Here is a 27,930-nt window from a genome sequence, read left to right as displayed (position 1 = left end):
AGCTCCTGAGTCCGCGCTTCCCACTGGTTTGTCCCTCCGGGCGCCCTGTAGCACTTCTATCTCCTCCCCCTCCGCCATGGAAGGAGCAGCGGCCTCCTCCGAGGGTCTGCGCTATGCCGAGTACGCCAGGGTCCCTACGGGCGCCGGCAAGGGCCAAGCCGAGCTGGACCGAGGGCTGGTGAGCGCGCTGGGGGCGGGGAAGGGGGGGCAGCGCATCCGCGAGTGGCGGCCGAGAGAGGAGAGCAACAGCCGGCTCTGCCTCTGCTCCTGCCCGCTGAGCCGGGACGGGAGCTGCGCCCCCCCCACGGTGCCACCCCGCCAGCCCGGGGGGTGGTTGGGCTCCTCCGGGGCCGTGAGACCACCAACAGCCCTGTTTCCCAGCCCAGGGCTGTCACAGCCCCGCAAGATGAGGTGTGTGAGCTCCGGGACAGCGGGTCAGGGGATAGCGCTGCGGAGGACAGGCGTTCTCCGGCTTCCAGCCGTGTCCTGGGTGCATCCAGCACAGCATTTCCAGCCGGTCAGGGAGGGGATTGTCCCGCTCTGCTCTGCACTGGTGCGGCCTCACCTGGAGCACTGTGTGCAGTTCTGGGCAACACAGGATAAAAAAGATATAAACCTACTGGAGAGTGTCCAGAACAGGGCTATGAACTTGGTGAAGGATTTGGAGGAGAAGCCGTATGAGGAGCAGCTGAAGTCACTTGGTTTGTTCAGCCTGGAGAAGAGCAGACTGAGGGGAGACCTCATGGTGGAATGTAGAAATAAGCTTAACAGCAAAGTCCCTTATACTGTTAAGTGGCATTCTGTATTTTATCAGCTCTGGGGATCATCCTCCATAAGCGCTCCAACGACTGGAGGCTCTTGCATTCCTTATATTCACATAATTATTACATATGCTTTACAATTTTTGAAAATTTTGACATACAGTACACCTATACTAAAAAATAATTGATGATGCTAGTTATAATTGTTTAGTATCTTACTTACAATACATCTATTAAGTAATAGTTAACTATAAACTAAGCATTCTGCTTCTAAACAGTGTATTACTTAATCTTCTTCTCCCTCTTGTCATGCAGAAGGATCTAAAACTTGAAAAGTATCCCCTTGTTTTGCAGGTGGTCAGAAAGCATTTATCTCATATTAATTGGTTAACGATGGGTACATCTTTTATAACTTAATCACAATACACAATAATTTGGGTGCTTCTCTTCAATGGCGGCTACAGCTTTCTCACAAGGGGAGCAGGAGGGGCAGGCACCAAACTCTTCTCCTTAGTGACCAATGACAGAACCCGAAAGAATGGCAGGAAGATGTGCCAGGGGAGTTTCAGGTTGGACATTAGGAAAAGATTCTTCCCCCAGAGGGTGGTGGAGCACTGGAACAGGCTCCTCAGGGAGGTGTCATGGCCCCAAGCCTGACAGTGTTCAAGAAGAGACTGGACAACGCCCTCATACGCATGGTGTGAACTGTGGGGTTGTCCTGTACAGAGACAGGAGCTGGACTCAATGATCCTTGTGGGTCCCTTCCAACTCAGGACATTCTATGATTTCCATGGGTGGGCAGGGAGGTTGGGTTGGTGGTGCTTGGGGTGAGAAGGTTTGTGCCCCTTCGCCACAGGCCACACACGGGCCTGGTGGTGAGGGGGATGCTGCAGCACGGGCAGGCATGGGAGCGCTTTGGCTTTCGCTTAAAGTGTTGTGCTGCTCCAGCGTTTGCAGACATGAGCAGATGTGTCCTCGTATTTCATTCCCCTTCTGTAAAGGGGGGATACCTGTGGAATTTCTACGTGCTGTGTGAGTTTTGTTACCACAGCCTTGAGCGTTAATGGCTTTGTAGAGCTCTGTTTCAGAAAAGTTAATTCTCACCTGACGATTTCTAGTGGGGGAGAGACTGGGTGGGCCTTGAAGTAGAGATGAAATGCCTTCAAAGTTTCCTATGGAATACTGTGCTTTAGTGGGAAGGGTGCTGGAACTTCATCCCACTCTTTCATTCTGGTCACTTTGACTAGTTCATGGGACGGTGACTTCTCTTTGGAAAACAGTTGTGAAAAATACATGGATTGCTGCTTAAAGCACTGGATGGTGAAGATTTCATGGTTGTGAAATGGCTTTGAATATGTATTTGCCATACTTCATTGTGTGTAGGCTGTTGCATCTACAGTATTTTTTTTTTTTTAAAAAAAACAACCATTTTAAAAAAGTTTCGTTAAGCAAGCAGTTTACCCTTGTATGCTTATTTCAATCTAAATATGTAGTTTCTATTTTACTGATCCGTGATTAAGCATGGACTGACAACAAAATGCTATCCAAATCATCACAAGTTATTATTTTGCCTGTGCTTTTTATTCCATTATGATGTAGGGTTTTGAGGCAAACGATGGTAGAGCTCTTGCTGTGTGTCTGAAAGCTAGTTGTGAGAAGAGCAAAATATTTCCCATTTGACTAAGAAGGGTGTTTTCACTGATTGTGGTAGAAGAACCAGTGTATAAAATCCAAATCCTATGCAAGCAGGTATATTTTAACATTCGTAAACGTGTTTCTTGTAGCCAGACGTAATAGTGTTATACTGAAATTTTAAAATCATGTGTATGTTTTTGTTTATTTTTTGTATTTATAAGTTTAACCTTTTTCTGCCTCGTAGAAGGAGAAGCTGCAATGCTCAGAATTACAGATTTATTTATTTGTTTGTTTTAATATGATTAAGTTGGCAGAGACCCTGGATTAGAAATTTACAGAAACGATATCTCGTTCTTCCCCGTGTCTTCTACTGAAAAAACTAGGCTACTGGAAAAATTACTTGTTCAAGAATTAGGCCATAGATCTCTGTATGCCAACAGCACATGATGTATACCTGTAAACATACTGTATGTTAATTAATATGCTTTATCCTCTTGTTTGCCAAACAATTTGGTGAGTCAGGTGTTAGAGAAGCCTTTCTAGTGTGCGTGTTTTCTTATACACATTTCTGAAAATATTTTTTAAAAAAATCAGATTTTGCAGATTTAGCAAGACTTTCATTATTTTCTGTATCTAAGAGGGTTTATTGCAGGAAACTGAACTACATAGTAAAATTAAAATACTGAGATCAGCAGAATAGCATAGGGTTGATGACTAACCTTTGGGAGCTGCTTCATTGAATAAAGAAAGGGACAGATGTTACTTTTAAATCTTTTATTTCTTTATTATTCCCTCTTGGATTTCATTGAAAACCTACATCTTAGAAATTTCTTAATGGCATTTTGGGTGGGGGAGGTGGAAGGTCAGTTCTGTCATAATTGACAGTCACTAAGTGTTAATTTTTTTAGCCTTTATGAGTCTGAAAAATGTATCTTCAAGCAGTGGGAGCTAAAAATGTCTGTGGTGGTAGTTGCATTAACATGCTGTAAATGAACTGGTCCCTTCCACAGTGATTGTGAGTTGCTTTCATTTGGTATTGACTTGAAAGGAGTGCATTTAATTAAAGCTTTATGCTCTAAATTTCAGTGCACTTATTCTTCTAATTAATCACCTGAGATAAGTGAGCATGGAAGAGGAAACTGAGTCAGACTGGATTTAAAGGACTTATTGGTTAGTGCTTGAAGTTGCTACTGATTTTGTGAGAGGCTGTGTCAGCAAAAAACTAACCATGCAGTTGTTCTTATGTTGATTCAAATGAAGTGTTTATCATGTGTATAGTTAAGATTTATTCACACCATAACAAACATTCAGGGTGCTTTGGCATGACAAGTTACCACTTGTTGGCTAGCAAGTGGAAAGTGACTCTTTCTAACCTGCTCATAGTGCAGATAAGGTGTATTGCCTTAAACCAAGATAAGTACCTCACTTGAAAACGTGGGCAGTCTTTCATGCCTCTCTGGTTTGAGTTTCCCATCACTTTTACCTAGTTTTCTGGCTTGTCTTCGTATTTCTGTTGGTGTTGAGTACTGCTCCTATTCTATAGTTGCTGCCATGCTGCTTTTTTACCTGCTGTTTCCCACTAGCTTTCTATTAACCGCTAGTGCTTTCCACTGAATTTGAAATAATGCATCCTAGTGGACATGGCTGACTATCAGAGGCCCTCAGGGGTGTCTACATCATGTTCCCAGACTACTGTGCAAAAACACTTTAAGCTGTTTCTGCACTGAACTGACAAGAGTCCGGGTATTATTTATTAGCTTGGTCTCTGTGCTTGGCCTTACCTGTGATGAGGTGTCTGCTGCTAATACCTTGTAACATGCATACTTTGTTATAAACAGCTGACTTAAACCACCTCTTTGGCAAAGCAAGTATAACTTAATTTGGACGAGCACAAGCTAATAAATATTACTTTTTGCCAGTGTGATCTATTTCACACATTGTTGCTCTCTTAATTGACTGTAGCTGTTTAGTGAAAGATTCTCACTGTCACATTGAACAAGTAAAGTCTCTATTGAATATAAACCCATGATCACAAACCACATAATAGAATAATATAGAATTTCTATAGGGTTATGATATTTTCAGAAAATATGTGGCTGTTTCTGGTTAGTGTCTAAACAGAGGAATTAGAATTTTTTTAGAAAGTTTTGAATATTGAGAGCCTGGGAAAACCGATTTGTGAGAAGAAACAGAAAGAATTTTGGTTTAGTGAGGAGATAAGCAACATACTTCACTATTTTACATCTGCTACCATTTAAGGCAACATACTTTTATTTTTTCATGGTCTAAAGATGAAGGGAAATTTAGTGGAACTGGAAGGAACAACAGACATAGAACTACTACATTAGTTTTTCATTCAGAAATGAATGCTAATATCGAGACTGAAGACTACACTGAGATGGAAGAGTGAGGTTACTAAAATGGAATAGAGAGGCAGATTTTTTAGTGCCAGAACTCCTCTAGTCCTAACTTTGGAGCTCCATTTTCAGAATGTTTAGTGAGTTGTTTGTTTGTTTGTTTTCTGTAAGAAACCTCTAGGCAACTGCAATATTATGTTATGCAAATAGTTGGAATGGCCCCATCCCAGTAGGTGGGAACTAGGTACTTAGTTAAAACATAGATCTAGAACACAGCTGCATATAGATGAGCTCAGAGCAGGCTCCCAGTTTTTCTGCACTGAGCTCAGTACTGCTGGCAGGAATCACAGAGTCAAACCCATAGGTGCCACTGGGCACTACAGCAATGCCCATGTCTTCTATGGCAACCTCTTTGCTGGAAAAGTTATCAGACTGTTATAGCCCCTATTAAGCCAGTTCCAGAAGACTTTAGAACTAGTATTTTCTACCTCTTCTACTCCCTTTCTTTCTAGAGGTGAGATTGCAATCAAAGGCACAGAATTTTAGCCCCGGGAGTCTCCATGGCAAAGGCAACTTGGCTCCAAATCCCGTTATTGGGGCACTCACATTGAAATTTCCTGCTGTCAAGTTTGTTGGTGGAATATGTATTAGTCAGTTATTGAATAAATGCAGAAGTCAGTCACATGCAAGAGAGTCATTTGGGTGATAAAAGCATTTTCACTGTAGTTATGGTTTTTATTCAAGCTAAACAGGCCTAATCTGATTTCTCATGTTTTCTGGCAGAAACTGACATATAACGAACATAGGATAAAACAGCTAGTGCCACAGATTATTTCATTTGGTACAAAGATTATATGTAGGGTTTTCAGAAGTGGATCGATGCCCCCCAATACACACATACTTCAGTGCGTGTTTTCTTTTTTGCATTCTGCAAATGTATGAGAAGTCAGTCCCTTCTTCAAGATTTACTACGTATCTTTCAGCAGCTTCTTTTTCAACATAGAGTTTTTTCTTCTTGTCCTTCTGGAGATGGCTGACTTTCTTCAAGTGCTGTAGGAAAACACACATACCTCATCTGGGGGGGTTTGCATTAACAGAAGGTAGGAGTTACTGTTGCCTAAATCAGATGTTCAAGTTTTTGTGCTTTTGGATTCAAGAGCCCAGTTAGGCTTAAAGCAAATTTTAGTTGATAATGAACACTGCCTGGAATCTGTCAGAAGTCTGCCAGTTTACAAATATTTGTACTATAAGATAGAGTCCAGCCAGTGACTGACACTCAATAATGAAATTAGGTTATTGGACTTTATGTCTTTATTGGGGCTTCTGTGAGCCAAAATGTGAAAGATGGAAGACACTAACATACATTTGTGGCCATAGCTGTGGGATGGGGCTTAGTCTTTGAAGAGAGTGCCAGGAGTCAGCTGGGACCAGGGGTCTTTCTTAGTTGGGTGAGCCCAAGTACAGTGTTTAAGTTAATATTCCAATACCATTTTCAAGCAATGTCATGATGAGGTTCCAAGTGAAGGATTTTGCAAAGCAATATTAATACTTTCAGTTATGGCAAGTGTCATTTCAGACTGTGTTGAACTGGTATACCCAAATAATTTTGGGTCATCCTGAGTAGTTGTCTGACTTGTGTTTTTATCATTACATACTGTGAGCTCTTTGTCAGCATTCGTTCACTCATTTACTAACAGATAATTCCACGTTCAACCTGATACGTTGGCACGGGTTATTGGGACTGAACTATGAAATCTAACATAGCTGGTCCAATACGGAACTTTATTTTACCTTTCATATAACTTATACAAGAAACGCCAAGTCAGACATCAGAAATACGTGCTGTTAAAGTGCTTATATTTCAAATTAGAATTTGCATGTTATTCTGATTTCTGTTTTTCTGCTTTAGGCCAGAACTATGATCGCAGTTGGACTTGGTGTTGCAACTGTTGCATTTGCAGGTAAGCTAAATTACCAACGAAGTGGGGAACTGCCACTTGTCAGCTGCTGTTTCCAAAGGGTTAATGGAGTTTTAATGAATTTAAATAGTGGAAAGAGTGGTTGAGAGTTGCTATGTAGAATCATGTCCAGTTGTAGTTCCTGTCCCTTCAAAATTCTTGACACCTTTTTCAAAATTCTTTTTGAACAGTTACAGCTGGAGAAACTGATTTTATGAGCAGCAACTAAAAGGTTCTGTCTGCTTTTTGTTTGTAAAATGTGATGTGAAAAGATTATTTATCAACAAATTACAAAGTGGAAGCCCTTTAGTGCATGAGAGTGGAATAGGATCTTGTGGTGTGGAGGTGCTCAACAAATTCAAATAGAGAAAAATAGGAGGTTTTAGTGGCTACAGTGATTTATCATATTAACTTGTTCCCACAGTATATTGTTTGTTACCTGAACTCCTGCAGCTGGACTCTGCTCTCTGAAAAACAGATTCTAGTCTCAACACAAGGCAGGGGCTTAGCATGATTTACACTCTGGGTTACTCAGGGCAGATAAGTGTTTTCTGTTCTGATCTTGAAAGACACAAATCAATTTCCATTATTTTCAGCATGTAAATCGACCACGATCAGCTATGTGCAAATGCACACACCAGGAACAGATGCAATAGATGAACAAGCTGCACCAGATTTCAGCAGGTTTTTGCTGGGTGCGGTTGTGTTGGGTTTTTATGGTGAGGGGAAGGAAAGATGAGATCTTTGGTGATGTACATCCATTAAGCAGTTGGTTTAGCTATGTGTTTGTACATAAGTAGAAGATGAATGCTCTTTGAATGTCTTCTTGTTGAGCTTAAGAATTAATGACAGCTATCAAAGTAGTAGTAGTAACAGCATTAAGAAGGTGAGGTAATATATTAGTACATCACAGCATTTCAGCAGTGATACTCTAACAGTGGTTTTAACTTCTGTGTTGACATAGGCACAGACTTAGATGACTAAAATAACCAATGGACACACCATGTATTTTAAGAATGAAAGCAAGATGCTATTTGAATGAAGAAGAGCCATATTTTATAAAACGCTTTTCCGTTGTGTACAATAGTAAGTTACATTGCTAATGAATAGTTAATCAAAACAATAATTGGCAAGAAGGGACTTACAGGGAAAATCCTTGGGTAACGTGGCACAAGTCTTGATTCTGAAGTTGACAGACCTGCTTTGTGCTTCCAAGAACACAGTCTAGTAGCATTCCCTGTGGCCTTTTCTAGCTATAGACACTCACTGCCAGTGGGGAGTTGAATGGCTTTGAATCCCAGAAGACCCTCTCTTTGTAACAAAATTAAAAATGCAGTACTTACAAAATGTGTGATTAAGCATACAACATCACAGCAAGAAACATGCAGTACATAGTTTTATTTTTTTGAACACACAACCTTTGAACAGTGTTTAATAAATAATGTATATCCAAAGCTAATGTTTCATATTCCCCTTTTTCCTAAAGTTCACAAGGCAGATATCATCATTTATCATATTGAAATGCATTTAAATCTATTTATTTTGTGAGCAAACTCAATGTATCTTTGCAGTCCATTACTAGGTTTTTAGATGGAGCATATTAAACTTCTCCCACTTCCTCCCCCAATAATACAAAGATTGAAAAGTGCAAACCATAGCAAGTTTACTGTGGGACTTTGGCTGGGCAGGATCCAAAACCAGCTGTTGAGGGAACATTCAAAAGCAGTAGAGCGCAACAGTGCTGTACAGCAAATAAATGAGATAAAAAGGTTATCAAGGAAAGATTTTGATTTTATTTTTTAAACCAAAAATATTTCTGATGTAAGCTGATGAGCATAAGTTGGAGACTTTTTCTTTTCCTTTTAGTGAATGTTGGTTATAATGTCATTTAACTTCCATCTTTTCCAGGTCGTTATGCTTTTCACCTTTGGAAACCATTGGAGCAGGCAATTTCAGAGACAGCAAAGAGGATTTCAACTTCTGTGAGTTTAGAAATTACTTTTTGCTAAGTTTATGATTTTATATTTTCAAGTATTTAGAAAGGAGACATTATATACAGTAAGTGCCTGTTAGACTATTTTTTTCTAGGATATTCCTCTCTGTGTACGTTCTGGTATATTATTTAGTATATTTTAAATCCCCATAGATCCACAAAATATGTTTGAGTTTGATAAACAGTTCTGATTTTCCTGGTGATGTTTCAGAACTCTTTGCTCGTAAGTGTATGATAAATTGCTAAAGCGCACTGTGAGAAAATAGCTAATTCCTAGAGATTACAAAGTGATGACATGCAGTTTCCTTTCAAGAAGCTAAAAGTTAAAGAATTCAGTATTTTTTTTTCAGATACAGTATTAAAAATGTAGAAGACAAATTCATAAACTTACAAAAGGTTACTATAGAGATGCGACTTGCCTTTTCTTTCTTTCACAGCTAATTTGAACTTCTAACCAAATTTTTATTTTTTTCTTTTGCCCCGCATGTTTAAAATATAATCATGAGGTAAAAAATGAAGAGGTAGAGTGTTGTGAGAAGAACATATGCAGGGAATACTTGAGAGCATTTACTTTTTGCTTCAGTGGCTACACTGTCCTCTGGTAAATAAATAAAAATGTTCTATTCCTGTTTGATTAAAGTGGTTCCCCATAAAGTAGATGTTGTCTTGTGGTAGTGCTTTCTTTCAGACTTGTAGTCTGTGAACACCTGTCCACAGTGGGAGGAACATGTTTCCCCTTGCAATGCGAATGGGTGAGGGTGTTGAGGGAGTAGTTGTTGCAGATTATTATATTCTGAAAAGTATATTAAAGGTAGGTTTTTCTTTGAAAGTGATCATTAGCATTGTACCTGTTTATGTAAGGCAAGTTGCAACACAGACCTTGTCTATATACTGAATATGCAATATGTAGACAAGATGTTAGGGTCCAAATTCATTTGCTGTCTGTACTTTCTGTTAGTGTGCTGAAGGTGGAAGCTTCATGAATGCAAGCTTCCTGGGGAGGGAAAGACTTGAAATATGGGCTGTCCTATTGATGATCATCCACACTTGTTCTCGATTGTGATTTCTGTGAGCCAGACAGTGTTCCTGAATTTTTTTTTTCCTCTCTGTTCTTCTGTTGCTTTGCTGTTGTGACACTACCACCATTTATTGTTTTGTTGATGTTCTTTTTTTTTCTTTTCAAAGTAATTTTTTGGGAGATTCCCAAGTTGCCTTCAAAAGCAGCAGAGGGGACCTCAGGTACTGCAAATTAAATTGCTTTCATATGATGCGGTTACAGTGTGACTTGCAGGCTTGCTGAAAGTAGCTAGCAATAAGGACATGTGGCTTCAGAGTAGGGAGTGCTTCAATCTTCACTCTCCCACCCCAGCAGTTTTACTCCATCTATCCATTTGTAGCTACAGGCTAGAGAATCTAAATTCAGACGTGTTCAGATAAGAAAGCAGGCAGTGACTCTCTTTAACACATTGAAATATGACATGCTATTGCACAGAGAGGTGTCTGTTCCTAGGAGACTGTACCCCTCAGTACCGATATACTGGCTGAGCCAAGCTCATTACAAGCCTATCTCATTTTTACTGTAGTGACTTTCAGAGGCCTGCAGAATTCGTGAACAGCTGTAAAGAGCAACCCTGGAGCTTCTGAATTCTCAGAGCTCCTAGTCCCTGGAGCTGCATCCTCGGTCTGCCTTTATGTCCTACCTCGCAGCCCAGAATTGGATGTGGATCTCCAGTAGAGTGTCTTTTCTCTGATTCTATTTCTGAACTTGAAAATATGAGTTTTCAGTGTAACACGAGATCTGCTGAATACAGTAAAAACTTTTCTGGTTTGCCATTAACTGTGTGAATTTGACAGCTTTATATTTGTAAGAGTAGTGATAATATTTTTCTTCTACAATCATAGTCCAAATTTAAAAGCCTTGTATAATTCTTAGCCAAGATTATTTGTTCCTTAATACTCTACAACTCCTACTTTCTTGGATTGTATTTTTTCCAAGTTTTTTTTTCTCCTCCCCTTAACAATCAATTATTTTCTATTTATAACTTTTCTTTGGAACAACAGAGAAAACATTAGGTACAAAGATCCTATGTAAGTGCTTATTTTCCAAACTTATTTTGTTGGGAAATTTGAAGCTGCTGAGTATGATCTGTGGATTAGCACTTTCGTCACGTTTCTTTACAACATACTGCCTTCTAAACTATGCTGACAAAAGAAATAAAACAGTTAGTACTTCTACCTGTGATTACTGGAAATAGCATTTCATATGACATTTAGTGTTTAGGCTTAGTCTTACTTAGCTGGTTTCCCATGGTGTTAGGAGGTGCTTAACTTCGTCATTGTAGTTTTCAGTGGCTGTTCTAACTTTCTAGAGTCAAACTCCGTCCCTCATCACCTTTTTTTGAGAGACTGTAAAACAGTGGCCTATTTAAAAATTAGCTTGTTGTCTCTGTAAGCCCTGACTCTCCTCCCACCCCCATTTGCGATAGAAATAACGATTCATGTTGGTCGCAGTCACACAGGTAATCCAGATGCTGTTTATCCTTCCTGCTCACTTATGAATGACTTGGGTAAGGTCAAGTTGAGCAATTATGAAGCACTGATGTAAAATGCCTGCTTGCTGTATCTTGAATATTTGACACTTTCTATTTACTTATCTAAATAAATAAGTAGTACAATCAATAACTGCACTCATCTTTAAGTTAAAAGCAGTAAGTAAAGGCAAGTAAATGTGTTGTTTTTTTTCTGAACTTGAGGCCATTTCCTTTCATCCTATCACTTGCTACTTGGGAGAAGAGACCAACACCCTCCACGATACAACCTCCTTTCAGGTAGTTGTAGACAGTGATAAGGTCTCCCCTCAGCCTCCTTTTCTCCAGGATAAACAGCCCCATTTCCCTCAGCCGCTCCTCATCGGGCTTGTTCAGTGACACTGTTTTGTTTCTCTGTGTAGTGATGAGAGTCTGTTGCCAGTAGAAGGTGCATAGTGCTAAGCAGTCATTTGGCTTTTCTTCCTCAGAAAAACCTGAATGCTGTTAATTATAATGTTAGTATTTCCTAAAATGTGAAATAAAAAAAGAAAGTACTTCAGTAGCATTCATTACCTTTCTTTTTTGAATTGATGATATTGAAGATTGAAAGATACATAGGAGATATTGAAGATAGAAACAGCAATGCTAGGCAAAATCAACTGCCAAAATACTCAAAGTCCACAATCCTGAAAGTTCCATGTTCCAGAAGAAAAGGGTGTCTTCTGTAGCACTTCATTAGGGATTTTTGCACTGTGTTTCCCTTATTGGATCTGATTCTGCTCACTCTCAGAATTCTGATTTGAAGGGAAGGGTAGTGACCATCTCCTTTGTCCTTCATTAAAAATAAAACTTTGAGAGAATAATGCAATTTCCAGTCCATTTTGTATAATTTTTTTTTCTAACTGGACTTTAGGAAGTTAAAGTTGTTCTTAGCAAAATGTAGGTTATAATATAACACCGCTTCTAAAGAGTTTGTTGTTGTAGGTTTGGTTTTCATTGTTTTGTTTTCTTCTTCCGGTATTTGTTACCTGTGCAATGCAGGACAACGCATAGAGTTTTCTGAAAAATTCACTACTTTGTATCATATGATGGATGGTTTCAGTTAAGGGGTTTTGAATCTCCTACCTTGGCATGGAAACAGTAATTACACTTTCCCTGTGCTATGCCAGGAAAAATATCTTGACGAAGTCGCAGTCCAAATGAATTGGATTTTCTTAGCTGACTGCCTTTTATGTGAATTTGTAAGAGTGAATACGTATTTGCAGAGGAAGTCCAGCCATTTTCTCTTCTTCCCCCCTACCTATTAATGGAATTTGTTCAGGAAGCAGAATTTGCTTTGGTAAGTTGCTAAATAGTAACAACATACAAGGAAATTAAATAAATTAAATGTAACCCCTCCCTTCACCTCAAATAGCACAAAGAAATGGAGAGCTCATTGTGAAGATTTTTCCAGCACCGAATTTGTTTGCAATAGCCAGGGTTAAGAAATAACGAAGTATCTAGAACTGCCCGCTTATCAAGTTTTCATACCAGAAAAATATCTGAGTATTGTTTCACTTTGCAACCATTACTTAGAATTTAAAAATAGGAAAAAATTGCTTTGATTTGAATGGTGTGGAAAAGTTGTTTCATTAGGGTAACTAGAAATTTGCCAAGATGTTTCTTCCCCTTCCTGGCTTTTATGTCTAACTTCCTTTTGCTTTAAATTCTGTTTAGGATCAAGATCTTGTATTTAACAATTGATTATTCTTGCCATGTGCTTCACTTCTAAGAAGAAAATGTTTTTTTACTTTGTGACCAGTTCAACAAACTGTTTTTGCTTATGTGCCGAAGGATGCAGACAACAGCTTTTTTTTTTTTTTTTTAATTCATCTTGGAAGTGAACCAAATCAAGGCTTCCCAAGGTTAGAACAGTGTCAAGGAAGCAGGCTTTAAAAAACCATGAAAAAGTATTTCTGAATTTAAGCCTATAGCCATCCCTTCTCATTCTCTTATTTCAAGTAGTATTTTAGATTAGATCTACCAAGAACAGAGACGAGCTGTATTGGAGATAATTCGAATACTCCTCTTCTCTACATGACTAGTGAACCAATGTCCTCTTGTATTAGAGTTGTATGCCAGGGTTGAAGGGTGGAGAAGAATTAACCTTTTCAGAAATCCATCTGCACCTAAGCTGCTTTGGGTGACGTTCTGGAAGATCTTTCAGAGGACATTACAGTGTGCTTTTCTCTCCTCACTATAGTAATTGTTCAGCATCACTACAAATTTCTGTGCAGCTCTGCCTCCTCAAGGGTGTTTTCTGGTTGCCATTAAATCATGAGCATCATTTCCCCTTGAAGGACTGGAGAAGCCCTGTCTGTTCCTTAGTGCTGTGTGCTTGAACATCCAACGTCGGTGTGCGCTGTGACGGTCCCGTTTTGTGTCACCCTGTAGCTACAGCAGTGGTTCCTCAGCGGATTTTTCTTGTAGATGTGGCACATCCACGGTTTCTTTGGCTTTGGTACATGTGCTGTTACAGTAGTGGTTATTTCATGTGTGATTTGGGGTGGGAAGAAGAAAGATAACATTAGTTTCAGATAATAGCAATACACCAAAAAAATATCCTCTGTGGCTGCATGTGTGACTTCATGGTAGCAAAAGGTGAAGTATTTCTGAACCTTGCTTTTGGGTGAATGTCACTCCTAAACTTAACTGTAGACTTTGCTTAGATATCATAGACAGAGCCCTTTAAATGCATTAGTGCTTTTGAAATTACATGAGAGAGAGTTTGTGTAAAGAGAAGGCAACATTCTCACTGAATATGAAGGGATATATTTAGTGAGAAAAGTGTTTTATTAAGAGCCAGTACATTTTTACTTGGGGGTAAAAGGAACACTTAAAAATAATCTCAGCTCTCAGGACAGACTTCCTTTTGATAGCAACAAAAGAAGCTTATTTTCCCTCGTTTGATAGGTTTTGCATTGAGGAAAAAACTTCAGTGTTTTTGAGTGATTTCTGTGTGCCAGTTCCCAAAGGCAGGCTGTCTTGCAGCTACATCTGCTGCCTCTGGGACTTGTGCAGCTTAGACTATTATTTGTATAGCAACGGGCTGTTCTCTAATCCTTTCTCCGGAAACATTTACATTGAGATCACTACTAACCATCGGTGGTGGTTCAGTAATTTTTTAATGTTTTTTTTTAAATTTCAGGTGTATTTATGGTTGAAAAATATACTTTCAGCCCATTTTCTCTGACAATTAATTGTTGGAATGATTTACTCTCACCTCTGTCTCCTTTTTCATGTTCTTTTCGCACTCGTGTTTTTTCTCCCCTTAAAACAGCAGCTGAAGTCCCACATGCCAATGAGTTCAAAAAAACTAACCCCAAATCCTGTATCTAATCATTGTCAGTCATTGATGTCTAGGGAAGGATGTAAAGACAAACGTTGGTCAGAATTTCCCCATATACTCTGCTACTTTCCAGTGTTTTCTAGCTCAGTGATTTCCTAAAATAGAGGCTCTGGCTTTATGTCAAGCCTTTTTTCGGTTTATTTTTGTTTATTTTTCAGGGTTCCTTCAAAGAACTCTTGATATATATTTTTTTAAGTAATATTCCTTTATGAGAAAAAACATATTGACTCTTCATCAGTATATTGTATTGATCTGTTCTTATCATTTTATTGTTTGGGTTTTTTTGTGGGTTTTTTTTTCTTTTTTGTTTGGTTGGTTGTTGCTTTTCTTTTTCTTTTTGTTTGTTTGTTTTTTTCCTTTACCTTGTTTGTAGAAATATCTGGATTTCAGAGTGATTGTCCATAATTCCTTGGATGCCAAAATATTGTGATTTTTACTGTTTTCCAGTGTGGCGGTACCAAAGCTGTTCTAAACAAATTTCCCCCTTTCCATCCCCTGCCCTCACCAACACACATGCTGTACCACTCTGTGCTAGGATGGACTTTGATTCTGGACTCTTTTGCCTGAAGGCAGGATTTTTATGGTTGTAGCTATTAATATCTCTTATTAGCAGTAGAAGATTGTAAAAACACACATAGTTATTTTTAAGTCACTTTTCGTATGTGTTAACACTCAGAAGCCCTTTCATATTGTCTGGTTTGTAGTTGTTCCATGCCTTCGAAATAAATTATAGATGAATGCAGTGCTGTGAATGAGGTCATATAAATATGATTTAGGTCCTGGCACCTTGTACATGAAACTAATTATTGCTTGTTTTTCCTTTCTTTTTTGTAGAGCCTTTCATCATACTATAAAGGAGGATTTGAACAGAAAATGAGTAGGCGAGAAGCTAGTCTTATTTTAGGTGTAAGGTAGGTTTGTTGCATTAATATATAATTTTGTTTGGTAAGTATCAAATGAAGAAAATGCGTATTGTGAAGACATGGAATACTCTTGCCAAAACATTAACTTTTTTACAAAAGACTTCTAATGGCTTATAAACCATTCTAATATTCTGCTTAAGCTAAAAAGCAAACAATAAATTGCTAATAAAACATGCGACTTGTGTTTGGCTTGAAGACACGGTAACATATTGCAGTAGAGAATTGGTGCTCTGGAGATAATCAGAATAGCACACACTGTGCTAATTAGTGTGATCACATGGGCTGGTCTTCAAAAAACCCCTTGAGATAAGTAATATTGTAGATTATATTAATAAACGAGAAAACAAATCAATTTTGTTCATTTTTTTTGGAAGTCAGGAATTTTTTTTTCTTTCTTCACTCTTTGATTTGTTTGGATTTAGAAGGTTGTGGCATGTTCCAAACAAAAATACTTGGAGACATTTGTCATTTAGAGTAGGTATGGGAAATATTTTCCAGGCTGAGTAATCAATGGATTTTTCTGTGGATTTTTTCAGAAACATTTGGATGAATTTTAAAATTAAAAGAAAAAAAGAGGATGGTTTTAATTATCCCCAAAATAAACTATTCCAAATGCTGAAAACTGGGATTTGAATTCTGTTTTGGTGTGCTATTTGTGTTTACTTCTGACATAATGGAAATTATGCAGATTTAGCATTCATTTTAAGAAACTGTAAAATAAAACATTACATTTATTTGACATATTTCATGCTTGCACACTGAAGAGGAGATTTGTAGGAATACTCTTCAGAAATATTTCCTTTGACCTTTAAGTTTGATAATATATTAACATTTTCACTTTATAAGGGCAAATTCAATGATATTTCAGAGTAGCACGCTGCAGCTTATTAAAGTGTGTTTACAGTGGCAATGTCCAGCCTGAGCACTGCTTATGTACATGTCTGAAGCTTCATCACATCTGAAATAAGTCTCTTTCAATTTTTAATAGCTTGAAGCTGCAGCGGGAACAATGACACTGCTTCATGTGTTTGGACTCAGTTTTGCAAATACCATTATTGATCAGATTTGAGCAAAGTTCTTTTTAATGTTTAAAGGATTAAGCCTTTAACTGTATAGAAGCATGGCTATGAAATTTATAGGAAACTTTCACAGCATTTAAAAACGTTTTTCTAGACCAGTTTTAACTCACTGCTTACTGTAGAAATACGTATATGCTACCTAAAAAAAAAAATGCAAGTGAGTTTTAAAGTATTATGGAAAAAGCCAGGATGTGCACAAATGCACAAACTAGATCTGTCTAGGCCCTGATTTTATTATTGTAATGCTTGTCCTCTGTCTCATCACTTCTAAGTCATATTAAATTCTGAGGCAAAGTTTCTTCATTGTTTCAAATGCTGAGTATGTGTGGGCAATATAAATAATGAAGTTGAGCCCTGATAAAGGTGGGCATTTAATGATAACTTTTAAATTTCAAATATATTGGCCATTACACATTCCAAATGTTGTTCTCTGAGAACCATCTTGTGAGATTGAAGGGTTTTGGTAGAAACATGCATATGCATTATTTTTATTTAAGCTATGTAAAAGGTATGCAGAGCTACAAAGTACTGTATTGCAAGTATTAATTAATTTCAAGTTTTATTGTTCTCGCATCAGTTGTTATGAAGCAGCACTGATTAATGAAATTCATTATAAACATAGCAATAATTTTAACAACTATGTGCTTTGTAGAAGTAACTGCTGATGGGAGAAATGGAGGAATGTCTGAGATGACATGGGAGGCGAAAATGTTAGGAGTGTTTTCCGAACATTAGACAAAACAGATACTAGCAAAAAATACCTGTCCTAAGTATAATGGTTGACAGCTATCAAATCCGTGATCCTGAACTTTTCAAGTTAGAAAACACATCTGAAAAACAGAAGTTAAATTTCTAGACAAAAATGAAGAAAGTTTTCTGTATTGTATCATTTCCTCCAGGAAACAAGATGCATACTTTTTTTTTTAATAGGAAATATTTGTTTGTTAATGTATGAAATATATATATGCATTAGTTAAAAATGCTTAATTCCTAAAACATAAATGACATAACAAAAAATATGCTATAACATTAAAAAAAATTATAGTACATTGTATAAGTATACAAACACAAATTATTTGTGGTTTAATCACTGTGACTTTTTTAAAAAAATGTATTTTATTTTACTTTTAAACAGAGCTTACTGCACAAGTATATCATATGATCATATGACCACTCAAGCTGGGAGGGACCTCAGGAGGTCTTCAGTCCTTCCTCTTGCTCAAAGCAGGGCCACCAGTGTGGCTGGTTGCTCAGGGCTTGATCCAGCAGGTCTTTCAAGACTCCCAGGGGTGGAGAATGCACACCTTCTCTGGGCAACCTGTGTCACTCCTGGACTGTCTTTGGAGTGAACAAGTATTATGTCCAGCCTGCACCTCCCTTTTCATCTTTTGCCCGTTTTCTCTCAGCCTCCCACCATGCATGAGTGTGGAGAGCCTGGATCCATGTTTTTTATGACCTCTCTAGAGATGCTGGGGGACAGCTGTGAGGTTCACTGACAGCTGGAGGGCAGGGCTGACATTCAGGGGGACCTGCAAAGGCTGCAGCAATGGGGTGACAGGAACCCTTCACAAAACTCAACAAGGGCAGATGCAGAGCCCGGCGCCTGGGAAGGAGGAAACCCCTTGCAGAGCTGCAGGCTGGGGAGCGGCTCTCCTGGAGGGGACCTGGGGCACAGCCAGAGCAAGAGCCAGCAGTGTGTCCTGGGAGCAGAGAAGGACATCAGCCTCCCGGGCTGTATGAACAGGAACAGGTCACTAGGTGGACAGAAGCAGCTGTGCTTCTCTGCTTGGCCAACCACATCCAACTGCTGCATCCAGTGTTGGGACATTGACCAACAGCAGCAGGTCCAGCAAAGGCCACCACAATGGTTGGGGACCGGAGAGCTCACCCACTAAGGAGAGGCTGAGGAAGGGGGGCTTATTCAGCCTGGAGAAGAGAAGACAGAGAGGGGATCTTATCAGTGTTTATAAATATCTAAAGGATGGGTGTCATGAGGATGGGATCAGACTCTTTTCAGTGGTGCCCAACAATAGGATGAGGGGCAACATGCACAGACTGAAGCACAGGAGATTCCATCTGAATATGAGAAGAAACTTCTTTGAGGGTGCCAGAGCACTGGAACAGGCTGCCCAGAGAGGTTGTGGAGTCTCCTTCTCTGGAGACATTCAAAACCCGCCTGGACACCTTCCTGTGTGATCTGCTCTGGTGAACCTGCTTTAGCAGGTGGGTTGGACTGGATGATCTCCAGAGGTCCCTTTCAACCCCAAACATTCTATGATTCTGTGGTAAACAATATCTCATAAACTCAGAAAATTTGCTACAAAACTCTGTTTTCACAGTTGCTTCTTGGAGCAGAACTGCATGATTTTCCATAATATGCAACTCCCACTTTTCCACACGTGTCTTGGCCATCTGAATTTGTAGATGTGGTATATCAGTTTGCCTTTTTTTATTGTTAAACAAGAGTTTTACAAATCAAAATATAGATTATTGTTATTTTTAGCTGTCTGATAACAAATTGTTTCATTTTTGTAGTTATAAGGCCTTTTACCCTCTGTTTAATTCTTACTGTCTGAGTTACTTTCTGTTCTACTGAAGTAATATTTTCCTATGCAGTTCTATGAACTATTTTTGCAACATACCCTTATTTCCCTGTGACAGAGTAATAATTAGAGGTTGTTTACCTCAGGAATGTAGTTAGGCTGATACCTTGCGTTCAAACTCTATCTACAAAAAGATTAATTAATTGAATCATCACTGATTAAGAAGTCACCTGAAGTGGAAAACAGTTTCATTTCTGCATGCTAACAAATTAGGAAAATCTAAACCATTCAGGCTGTCCTTTTGCATACGATAGCCTTACTGCATCCATAAGTGGTTATTTGTCTGGTAAGGTACATATTTAATTTAGGCCAAGTACATATTTTATGTATCTGTCATAGAAGGAAACAACATGATGTAGCACTTGTAAATCAGCATGTCCCTGAATGTAACACACTGAACAGCTTTGCAAAAATAATGAATACAGGGTGGGGTTTTTTTCAGGCTCCAGCAGAAAGAAGAATTATTTATAGCAGCTATAAAAATATTTACAGTAGAACAAAATGTGATGATATTAAATATTTGTTGTTTTGTCATTGGTCATATAAATACTTACTTTTCTAGGAGGAAAAAGAGATGTTTTCTGCATTTAATGATACAAATAACCAGCTAGATACACCCTAGAGCTGCTGAATTTTTCTCTTCTTCTGTTTTTTTCCCCCAAAATTGTTTATTTTAAATGAGTGTATTTATTGCATTAAAAAAAAAAATGAAATATATCTGTCTGTGTAAAATACACAGGCTTTTAAACAATGTCCTCAGCATGTCTTACATGCCTTTGTTATTGTTACTTCCTCAGAGATGCAGTTTTACGTTTTGTCCACAAGATGGTGAAAATCTCAAGTTTTAATTATTTTTGAAACCAGTGTAAACTGTTAATTTATATCCGCGTGCAATGGCATTTATGGTAAGCAATTCAATTTATTTTTGCAGCCCATCTGCTGACAAGGCCAGAATCAGAACAGCTCATAGAAGAATCATGATTTTGAATCATCCTGATAAAGGTAAATAATTATTACTTAACCAGAGCTGGAAAGGAAGAGGCTCAAATGTGATCCTTTAAGTTTACTGATTGTGTAAATAACCATGCTGAGTGCCAATGTATGTTGTTTATTTACATACTTGAGCTTCTGTTTGTCTTCTCTCAGATAAACTAGGCTTTATGAACCACAATTTTGCCCATCTTTCTTTAATGTTGTTTCCTGGTGTTGTGCTGCCTCAGTTAAAACTATGAGGTTGGGGACCAGTCTTCCACACTTAAAACAACTTATTCAAAATAAGAAAAAATTAGCTATAACATTTTTAAGTTAAACTGACCATTCCTGTTTTGAACTGAGATGGACCAGTCACATGTATAAAGGTAACTTTCTGTGGGGAAATGTTCTGCAGTCACTAAATACACCGCTGATGAATTTCAGACTTCCTGGAATTCACTTGGAAAAAATGTAAAGCTGGGCACTGTTGCTTTACTGGCCAGGTTTTTAATGTAAATTTATCTTCAGAAAGGCTATTATTATAACTTTAACTACACTACAGCTGGTTGAGAAAGAAAGCCCATATGTTCATTGCTGTTTCTACTTTAAAATAACAGATGGTGAAGAGTTGCACTGTATTTCAGAAGTCAAAAGGGGAAATCGGAGGGTTTTTATATCTTTTTGACAGAATTACAGGGCTCCCTGCCAGCACCCCCTTTTAAGAAAATGGAAAAAAAAAACCTGTGAACCCTGGCCATGGGAAGTGTTTAGTTGATGCTTTTCCTTGCTGTCTTCACCCCTCAGATTAATTCTAAGGATGTCCTGCTTGTTCAATTTCACACTTTGATTTTTATACGTTTTATAATGTATAAGATGCACAGACATAGAAAAGAAATTACCTTCTGCGTTTCTAATATACTGTGATGGTCAAAGGCCTCTTAACCGCTACAGTATCTATTAGGCCAGAGTTTTTTTGATAATGAACCTCTAAGCTGATTGTAGCAGTGCTTAGAGATGTGAGCCAGAACCGTGAATCTCCATGTGGATGTCGAGTAGACCTAAAGAGGCAGTTCCCGTGACGAAGATCGTACATTTTAATGACCCGCTCTTACCGCTGTAATGTACCTGCAGCTGGGCACAGCGTAGGGCTGGATGGATGGAGTGAGCCCTCCTGTGTGCTATTACGGTGGAGCATTTTCTCAGTAGGAACACCAGTTGAAGGGATTTGTGCCTTTGTGCTGCCCCTGCAGCTCTTCTGGCATGGCCATAAAAAGGATTAAAAAAAAATAAATAAAAAAGCTTGTGTAATGTCTTCAGCTGCGGAGCAGAGGGCCTGGAGTGATCTTGAACATGTGGCATCACAGGGAGACTTGTTTGCTCATGTGTATGTCTTGGTTTCTTCTGGCTGTGGGTAGCACAGATGTGCTTTTAAAAATAATATTCAACATTAGAGTGTTTATCTAAAATAATGTTTTACTGGCTGCAGTTGATAGAACAAAGGGCAGTAATTACAGATTTTAAAAGTTACATATGTTATCTGAGATCCAAAATGTTGAAGAGGGGATTATTAGAAATAAATACATAAATATATAAAAGTTTGCATAATAATATCCCCAGTGAGCACTACTAAAATGTTTGCTTATTAAAACTGCCTTACAGTTTAAAGTGTTTTTATATTGATACATTGTATGCTAATGTATCAGTTACTAATTTTATTAAATAATATTTCCTCAGAGGAAAAGAGGAAGAGAGAAGCCTTTTGGACTTGCCCTAATTATAAACAAACACTTAGGCAATCATGAGATTGCATTTTCTCTTGTTGGAGGGCTATAAAATTAATATGGCACTCCAAGATGTAAATACAGTGAAAACACTTCCAGCAGATTTGAATTTACTTGAAGATCCTGCACTCTAGACGTGTAGAAAATCAACACACACTCAAAAATTACTTAGGGTCCATTGTTTATTGCAGTTTTTAGTCTTTACTGTTTGTTTGATCCTCTTATCTACTCTTAAAAATAAGCAATACTCAGTGTAGTAAATCCTATCCCTGGCTAAAAAGGCAACTGGTGTAAAAAACAAATTCCAGTAGCCAGTTCTCTGCTGTTCTCCTCCCCTGCCTCACTTTCCTCCAGTGTGTCTTACCTATTAGAGCTACGTTCAAACAAAACCAAAACATGAACAACAGAGCTCCATTACATTTTCCAGTGGTTTTATTACACCTCAAAATGACTTTATAATTGTTTGGATTCCTGCAGGAATGTCCTAAACAAGTCTCTAAGCAAACCTTGCCCTTTTTTTATTTACATGTGTCTACAGCTGGTTCTATACATTTCTTCTGTCATTATCTTTTTTGATTAATAGAATGAATGAAACAATGAATGAAAAAATTTGATTTAACAGATGCCTCAGAAAAGGCTGCTCACAGCACAGTACTGCTGGAAAAACATTTCCGTACAAAAAAATACAGGTGTATTATAGTAAGTGTAAGTTACTGATACAGACCTTGTAATGTTGTTTTTTGGTGAATGTAGGCAGATGGTTGGCACTCAAGGGGAGAGTAAAAAAAAAAACCAAACACAAAAAGACCGCTGAACTGTAATCAGATTGTTAGATGGAGCGTAAAGCAATGACAGTGTTCAGGACTAGAAGTTAGAAGGCGTACCATGTTTAAATAGCTTTAATGTGATGGTTTCTGGCTGGTAATTCTGGGCACCTAACACAGGAGAGGCTTGGCGTGTGTGTCTGTGCTTGTGCAGGGACCTAACGATTCTTTGTCAAAATTATTTATACAGGTTTACCTCTTAGTTTTTGGGGTGAGTGAAAATAATAGCTGTTAACCTTTGGTGAATGTTCAAGACAGCTGACCTTTCATACATTTGCAACAGTGCTGCGCTGCAAGTCTAAATCACACCAGCACAAAGTGCTTTCAGAGTTCAGTCTTTGAGACAATTTGTTCAATGTTTTTCTTGAATGACTTCAGTTTTGATTAAATTTCTTATGTTTCCTTGTCAATTAGTTTACTTCATACCAATGTCATTTTTTAAGCAGTTGTATGAAAAGGATCTCTTTAGGAAGGAGAAGCTAAGAAAAGTGAGTCATAAGGGCATACTGCAAGTGAAGTAGTTTGGTACTTAATACTGATGTTTAAATGGTGTTCCTTTCCCCTTTTTCTTCTCAGGTGGATCACCTTACTTAGCAACAAAAATAAACGAAGCAAAAGACTTGTTGGAATCCAGTGCCAAAAACTGAGATCTGAAGCCGTGGGTTGCAGGAGATTCATCAACATTGTGCAACAGCTTTCATATCTACTTGCTCTGCACAGTTTCTTAACCCTGCATTGATTGCTCCTATTTATTGCCATAATTAAAAGAAAAAAAAAATATTTAAAAGCAAACTGAAATCTTTTACAGTTATGTAAAGTTATGTACAGTTATGCTCCTGGATGGAGCAGGGGGTTGAACTTGATGATTCTTACAGGTCCCTTCCAACTTGAGATATTCTGTGTTTCTGTGTCTCAATTTTAGTGAATTTTTACTGAATTACAATCCATTACAATCTCTGAAAACGTTCTCTTACTGTGTCTGTCTTTGGAAATAGTTGCTTCTTTTGTTCAAGCTTTGGAGCTTTTTAAAATTTAAAAAATAGTCTTAAATAGAGTGATTTTTTTTTTTCCTTCATTAAGGAAGACCTGACCGTTGCCAGAAAATCTGTGACAATGTATTGAGTCACAGGTAGTATGAGAGACCCCATATGGCAAGTTTTCAGCATCACCTGACACTCAGCTGTTCGTTTGCGAAACAGTAGTGTTTATTTGTGAGTGCAGTGTGAGAGGTGCAGCTCGGAACAAAATGACTAGCGGGACTACAGACTGCAGTTTCCATTAGCGATGTGGAAATATAAGGGAAAGGTCTCGGTTTTGGTTACTTCTTTTGCGTACTAAAAGTTCCCTGAGATTGTCAGCCTGGTGTAGGACTGAGATTGCAGGGCACGAGCAGGACTAATGACGGTGGCTTTGCTAATGGCTCTGCGTGGACTTGCCGGGTTATTTCCTCGGTAGTTCTCTGTTATGCTTCGCGTCCTGAAGTATCACGTACAGCTCCCTATGTAGCAGCCTAGCAACCTCGCGCTGGCTTTGGGGAAAACTGAAGCCGTGGATCTCTAACTTCAAAGAGAACAATTTTTAATTGACAGCTGAGAGTAGGTGCTATTTGGGATACTTGGCTGCTGCAAATTCCTACCGGTAAGTTGGCTGCAGATGAATTAACTCTCCTAAAAGGAGGATGATGAAATGAGACAGGCCAGTGGATTCAGTGTAAGACTGAGAGACTTTCTAGTATCCGTTCAAACTCATCTCATTTGAGGTACAACAAACAACTTGCTGGAGTGCTGCAAATATATATAAATACATATAAAATATAGATATCCCATTTCCCAGGTTGTTTAGCCAGAGGACAGTGGCTAAGAGCAGTTAAATAATTAAAGCATCCAACCTCCTATTATCCGCCAGAACATGCATTTATTTGTTTATCCAGTGGTATATGTCAAGATTATACGGATTTTTCCTTGAAAGGAAAAAACCACATACTTTTGAAGGTTCCTCCCACTTTGTCATGATTCCCCTACTTTTGTTGAAGACAGATTAAGCAGACCCTGAAAGAAAATACTTAACTTTGGGTAATTTAGAGACTTCTTTGCAATTAAAGTGGCATGACATATGACACAGCTTGACTGGATAAAGTAAAAACAGACTGCAGGGAAAAACCTGCCTGGGAATAAACATATGCTGTACAACACTTGCGTCATTTAACTAATGCTCTAATACAAGCAACTTTAATTTAAAGATAATGAACTTCCTATGCAGTAGCGGTAATGGTTTGTTGGGGTTTTTTACGTTAAAGGAGTAGTCACCAATTAATGCACATTTAAGCTTATTCTTTTCACTGGTATATTGGTATGTAATAGCAAAAAAAAAATCATGAAGATTTTCATTTTGGGAGGAGAAAAGTGAGATGGTGTGGGTCCTAATTTTCTTAAGTGTTGTCTGTAAGTGATCTGCATTATTGTTCTGAAGCAAAGTTGGTGTTTATGATAGGTAGCAAAAACGTTCTAACGATTTTGAACTGGCTAGCTGTTGTTTTCATCCGATTGCCTTTTTTCTTTCCTGCGTAAAAAGAGGTGTGAGGAGATACTCTAAAGTATCAGTTGAAACAAATGCATTAAAAATGGCAACTTGTTCTGTTCGTAGAAATTAACTTCCCATGTCTTTGTAGGAATGATGGGGTTTATTTTTGTGAGATTGTGCTGATGATTTTCTTCCTGATCTAATTGTTTATAACTGATTATTTTAGATGAAACACTTTTTTTTTTTTTTGCCAACTTTCAGTTATAAGAGGTTTTTCTTCTTAATAAAAAGGAAGAAAACCAAATTCTATTTCTGCTTTCTCTTTTCAGAGCAGGCTACTAACCAATTAACAAATTTGACAAATTATCAAATTTTTAAAAGTCAACAAATTAACCAGCCAGTCATATCTGTGCAAAATGCTGTAAAATGAGTGACGCTAATGAATAGCAGTTGTGAAGGCATCGTTATTGTATGTCCGGTGCCATAACATCAGACATACAGTAGCGTAACTATGTATCCGTGGAAGCAACTAATTTTTCTCGTCTGTTTGCTGGCAAAGCTTGCTTTACCTACTAAATGAGGTTTGGGAGGATGGAGATAGGACAGTGAAAGGGAAGATGTAGTCAAGCAAATCATGTAAATACTGCTCAATTTGTTGTCGCTGATAGTCAACATTGCAGGCTAAGGAATGTCTTTGGAGACTGCCTTGCAGAACAGCACCTGGTTTGGTGCTCAGCTGGGCTAGGAAGAATAGAATACAACTTTTTTTTTTTTTTAATAGCACAGCCTGTTAATTAAACCTTATAAATATTCAGCCTCTTGAGACTGTCTGTCTGTCAGATGCAGAAGTTTTTTGTGCAAGAAAACTGCATCCAAGTTGATTTATTCTGGTGCAATTTCTGTCCATCCATAACACCAGCAACAAGCACACTCAATTTTGGAGGTTCGTGCTTTAATGTTTACAAAATGTTCATCTGTAACGTCTTAGCTCAGGAATTCCCAGGTGGTTTTCTATTTGCATGACAACCAGGCCCAGGTATCCTCTGTAACTTTACAAGTTGGACAAGACTGAGTGGATTCATTTGGCATTGCTGGGGGGGATTCTCAGTTTATTTAATGAAGCAAAGCTTGCTCATCTCCCTGGTTTTTTTTCTCTTATTCCATTGGAGTTTTCTTTGAAATTCCTTTCTTTACCTTTGCCACAGCAGACGGAGGCAAAGGTCCACAAAAAGATTCAGTGAAATCTGGTTATCTGCCTGCACGAGTGTAACTTGCAAAACCTTTGCTGACCTAGAATGGGACTTGGGTAGAACTGAGACATATAAATACAGGGGTACAATTCACAAAACCTTTGCCTGATCTCCTAGGTAATTTTAAAGGTAAAAATTTACTCTCCTATATGCTTAGATTTCTGCATCTGCATAGGTGCGAAACTTTCTTCTTGCCAGGTCTTGGCTCAGTTTCACATGGTTCTCATCCCTAAATCCACAGATTTGCTGTCTGGTGTCCTAAGTTCCCTGAAAACCCTGATTTGGGAGCTGTAGCTGTAGGGTGCTTCATCAGCCTGGGTGTGCTGGTTCTTGTGTCTGTCCTGGTTCTCAGATGAGGCTGGTGGTTCAGCTGGGATAAGGAGGTGATGGCGCTTGCCTCACTTCTTGCTGCAGTTGTACCTTGCTGCAGAATGGAAGGTTCATAAAGCCCGGAAGATCCAAGGGCCAGAGTACTGAACTCTTGTCCCCACTTCTTGGTCAAATTAAGACATTAAATGGTGTCAACACCACTTAAATAATTTCACCATCAAAGTTGCCAGCTTCTTTAGGAACATCACTTTCACATGTTGGGCTTTAGGGTCTTTCCTCTAATTCACACTCTTCTGTTAGCTTCTATCTGTCCTTGACAAGCATGACACGTACACTGGCACTAAATTGTCAGCTACAGCTTCCAGAGCTTTTGTTGAATGGTGTTAAAAGTAACATTTTCCTTGAGTCATCAACAGCACCTTTCGGCAGGTAGGTTGCTAAGATGTATTTGTGAACTGGCATCGTCAGTGATGCCAGCATCATCTTGGGACTTTTGACCTTTGTCATTTCAGTGATTGCTGCCAAGCAACAGAATGTGCGTGTGCGTATATATACATATAAGCACATGTGTTTATACACATACAATGCTTTTCAGGATCCTATGAGGAATTTTGGATCTGTACTGGGGAGCACTTTAAAAATTACATTTTCCATGAGTCTTTGACTTAATTTTCCAAATCAGATTATTACAACTTGAGAGTAAGAAAAACTTTCTTCTTTATGGGTATATGCCATTTCTGATGTATCTCTCATTCTTTTAAAGACAGAAAAAATAATGCCAAAGTAAATTACAGGTCTTAGTTTAATTATTGTTGCATAAATAGGAAGCCAATTAAAAAAACCCAATAACAACAACAAAAAAACACAAACAAAACCACAAACACCACACACCACCCAAACACCTCCAGTTTTTGTTCTTTATTGAGTTTATACCCATGTTTGCTCTGGTATGGGTCAACACACATGAAATGTAGTTGAGTCTTTTAAAGAAATAGTGGCACTGTACTTTGACATCATCACACTGTATT

The 27,930-nt window shown here is 38.4% G+C and overlaps 1 protein-coding gene across 1 annotated transcript; it reads left to right on the top strand.

The window, feature by feature from the left end:
• On the top strand, positions 1-23,765 carry DNAJC15 (DnaJ heat shock protein family (Hsp40) member C15). The gene is made up of 6 exons (XM_065851299.2): positions 1-178; positions 6,663-6,714; positions 8,620-8,693; positions 15,455-15,531; positions 20,157-20,227; positions 23,379-23,765. The coding sequence occupies exons 1-6, from the start codon at positions 77-79 to the stop codon at positions 23,447-23,449; spliced, it is 447 nt and encodes a 148-aa protein (XP_065707371.2). The 5' UTR covers positions 1-76; the 3' UTR covers positions 23,450-23,765.
• The last annotated feature ends 4,165 nt before the right edge of the window (positions 23,766-27,930 follow it).

Source organism: Patagioenas fasciata, chromosome 1 (genome assembly GCF_037038585.1).
Source record: "Patagioenas fasciata isolate bPatFas1 chromosome 1, bPatFas1.hap1, whole genome shotgun sequence".
Taxonomy (NCBI): Eukaryota; Metazoa; Chordata; class Aves; order Columbiformes; family Columbidae; genus Patagioenas; species Patagioenas fasciata.
The sequence above is the reverse complement of the archived record's forward strand: the minus strand, read 5'-3'. Positions and strand labels throughout refer to the sequence as shown.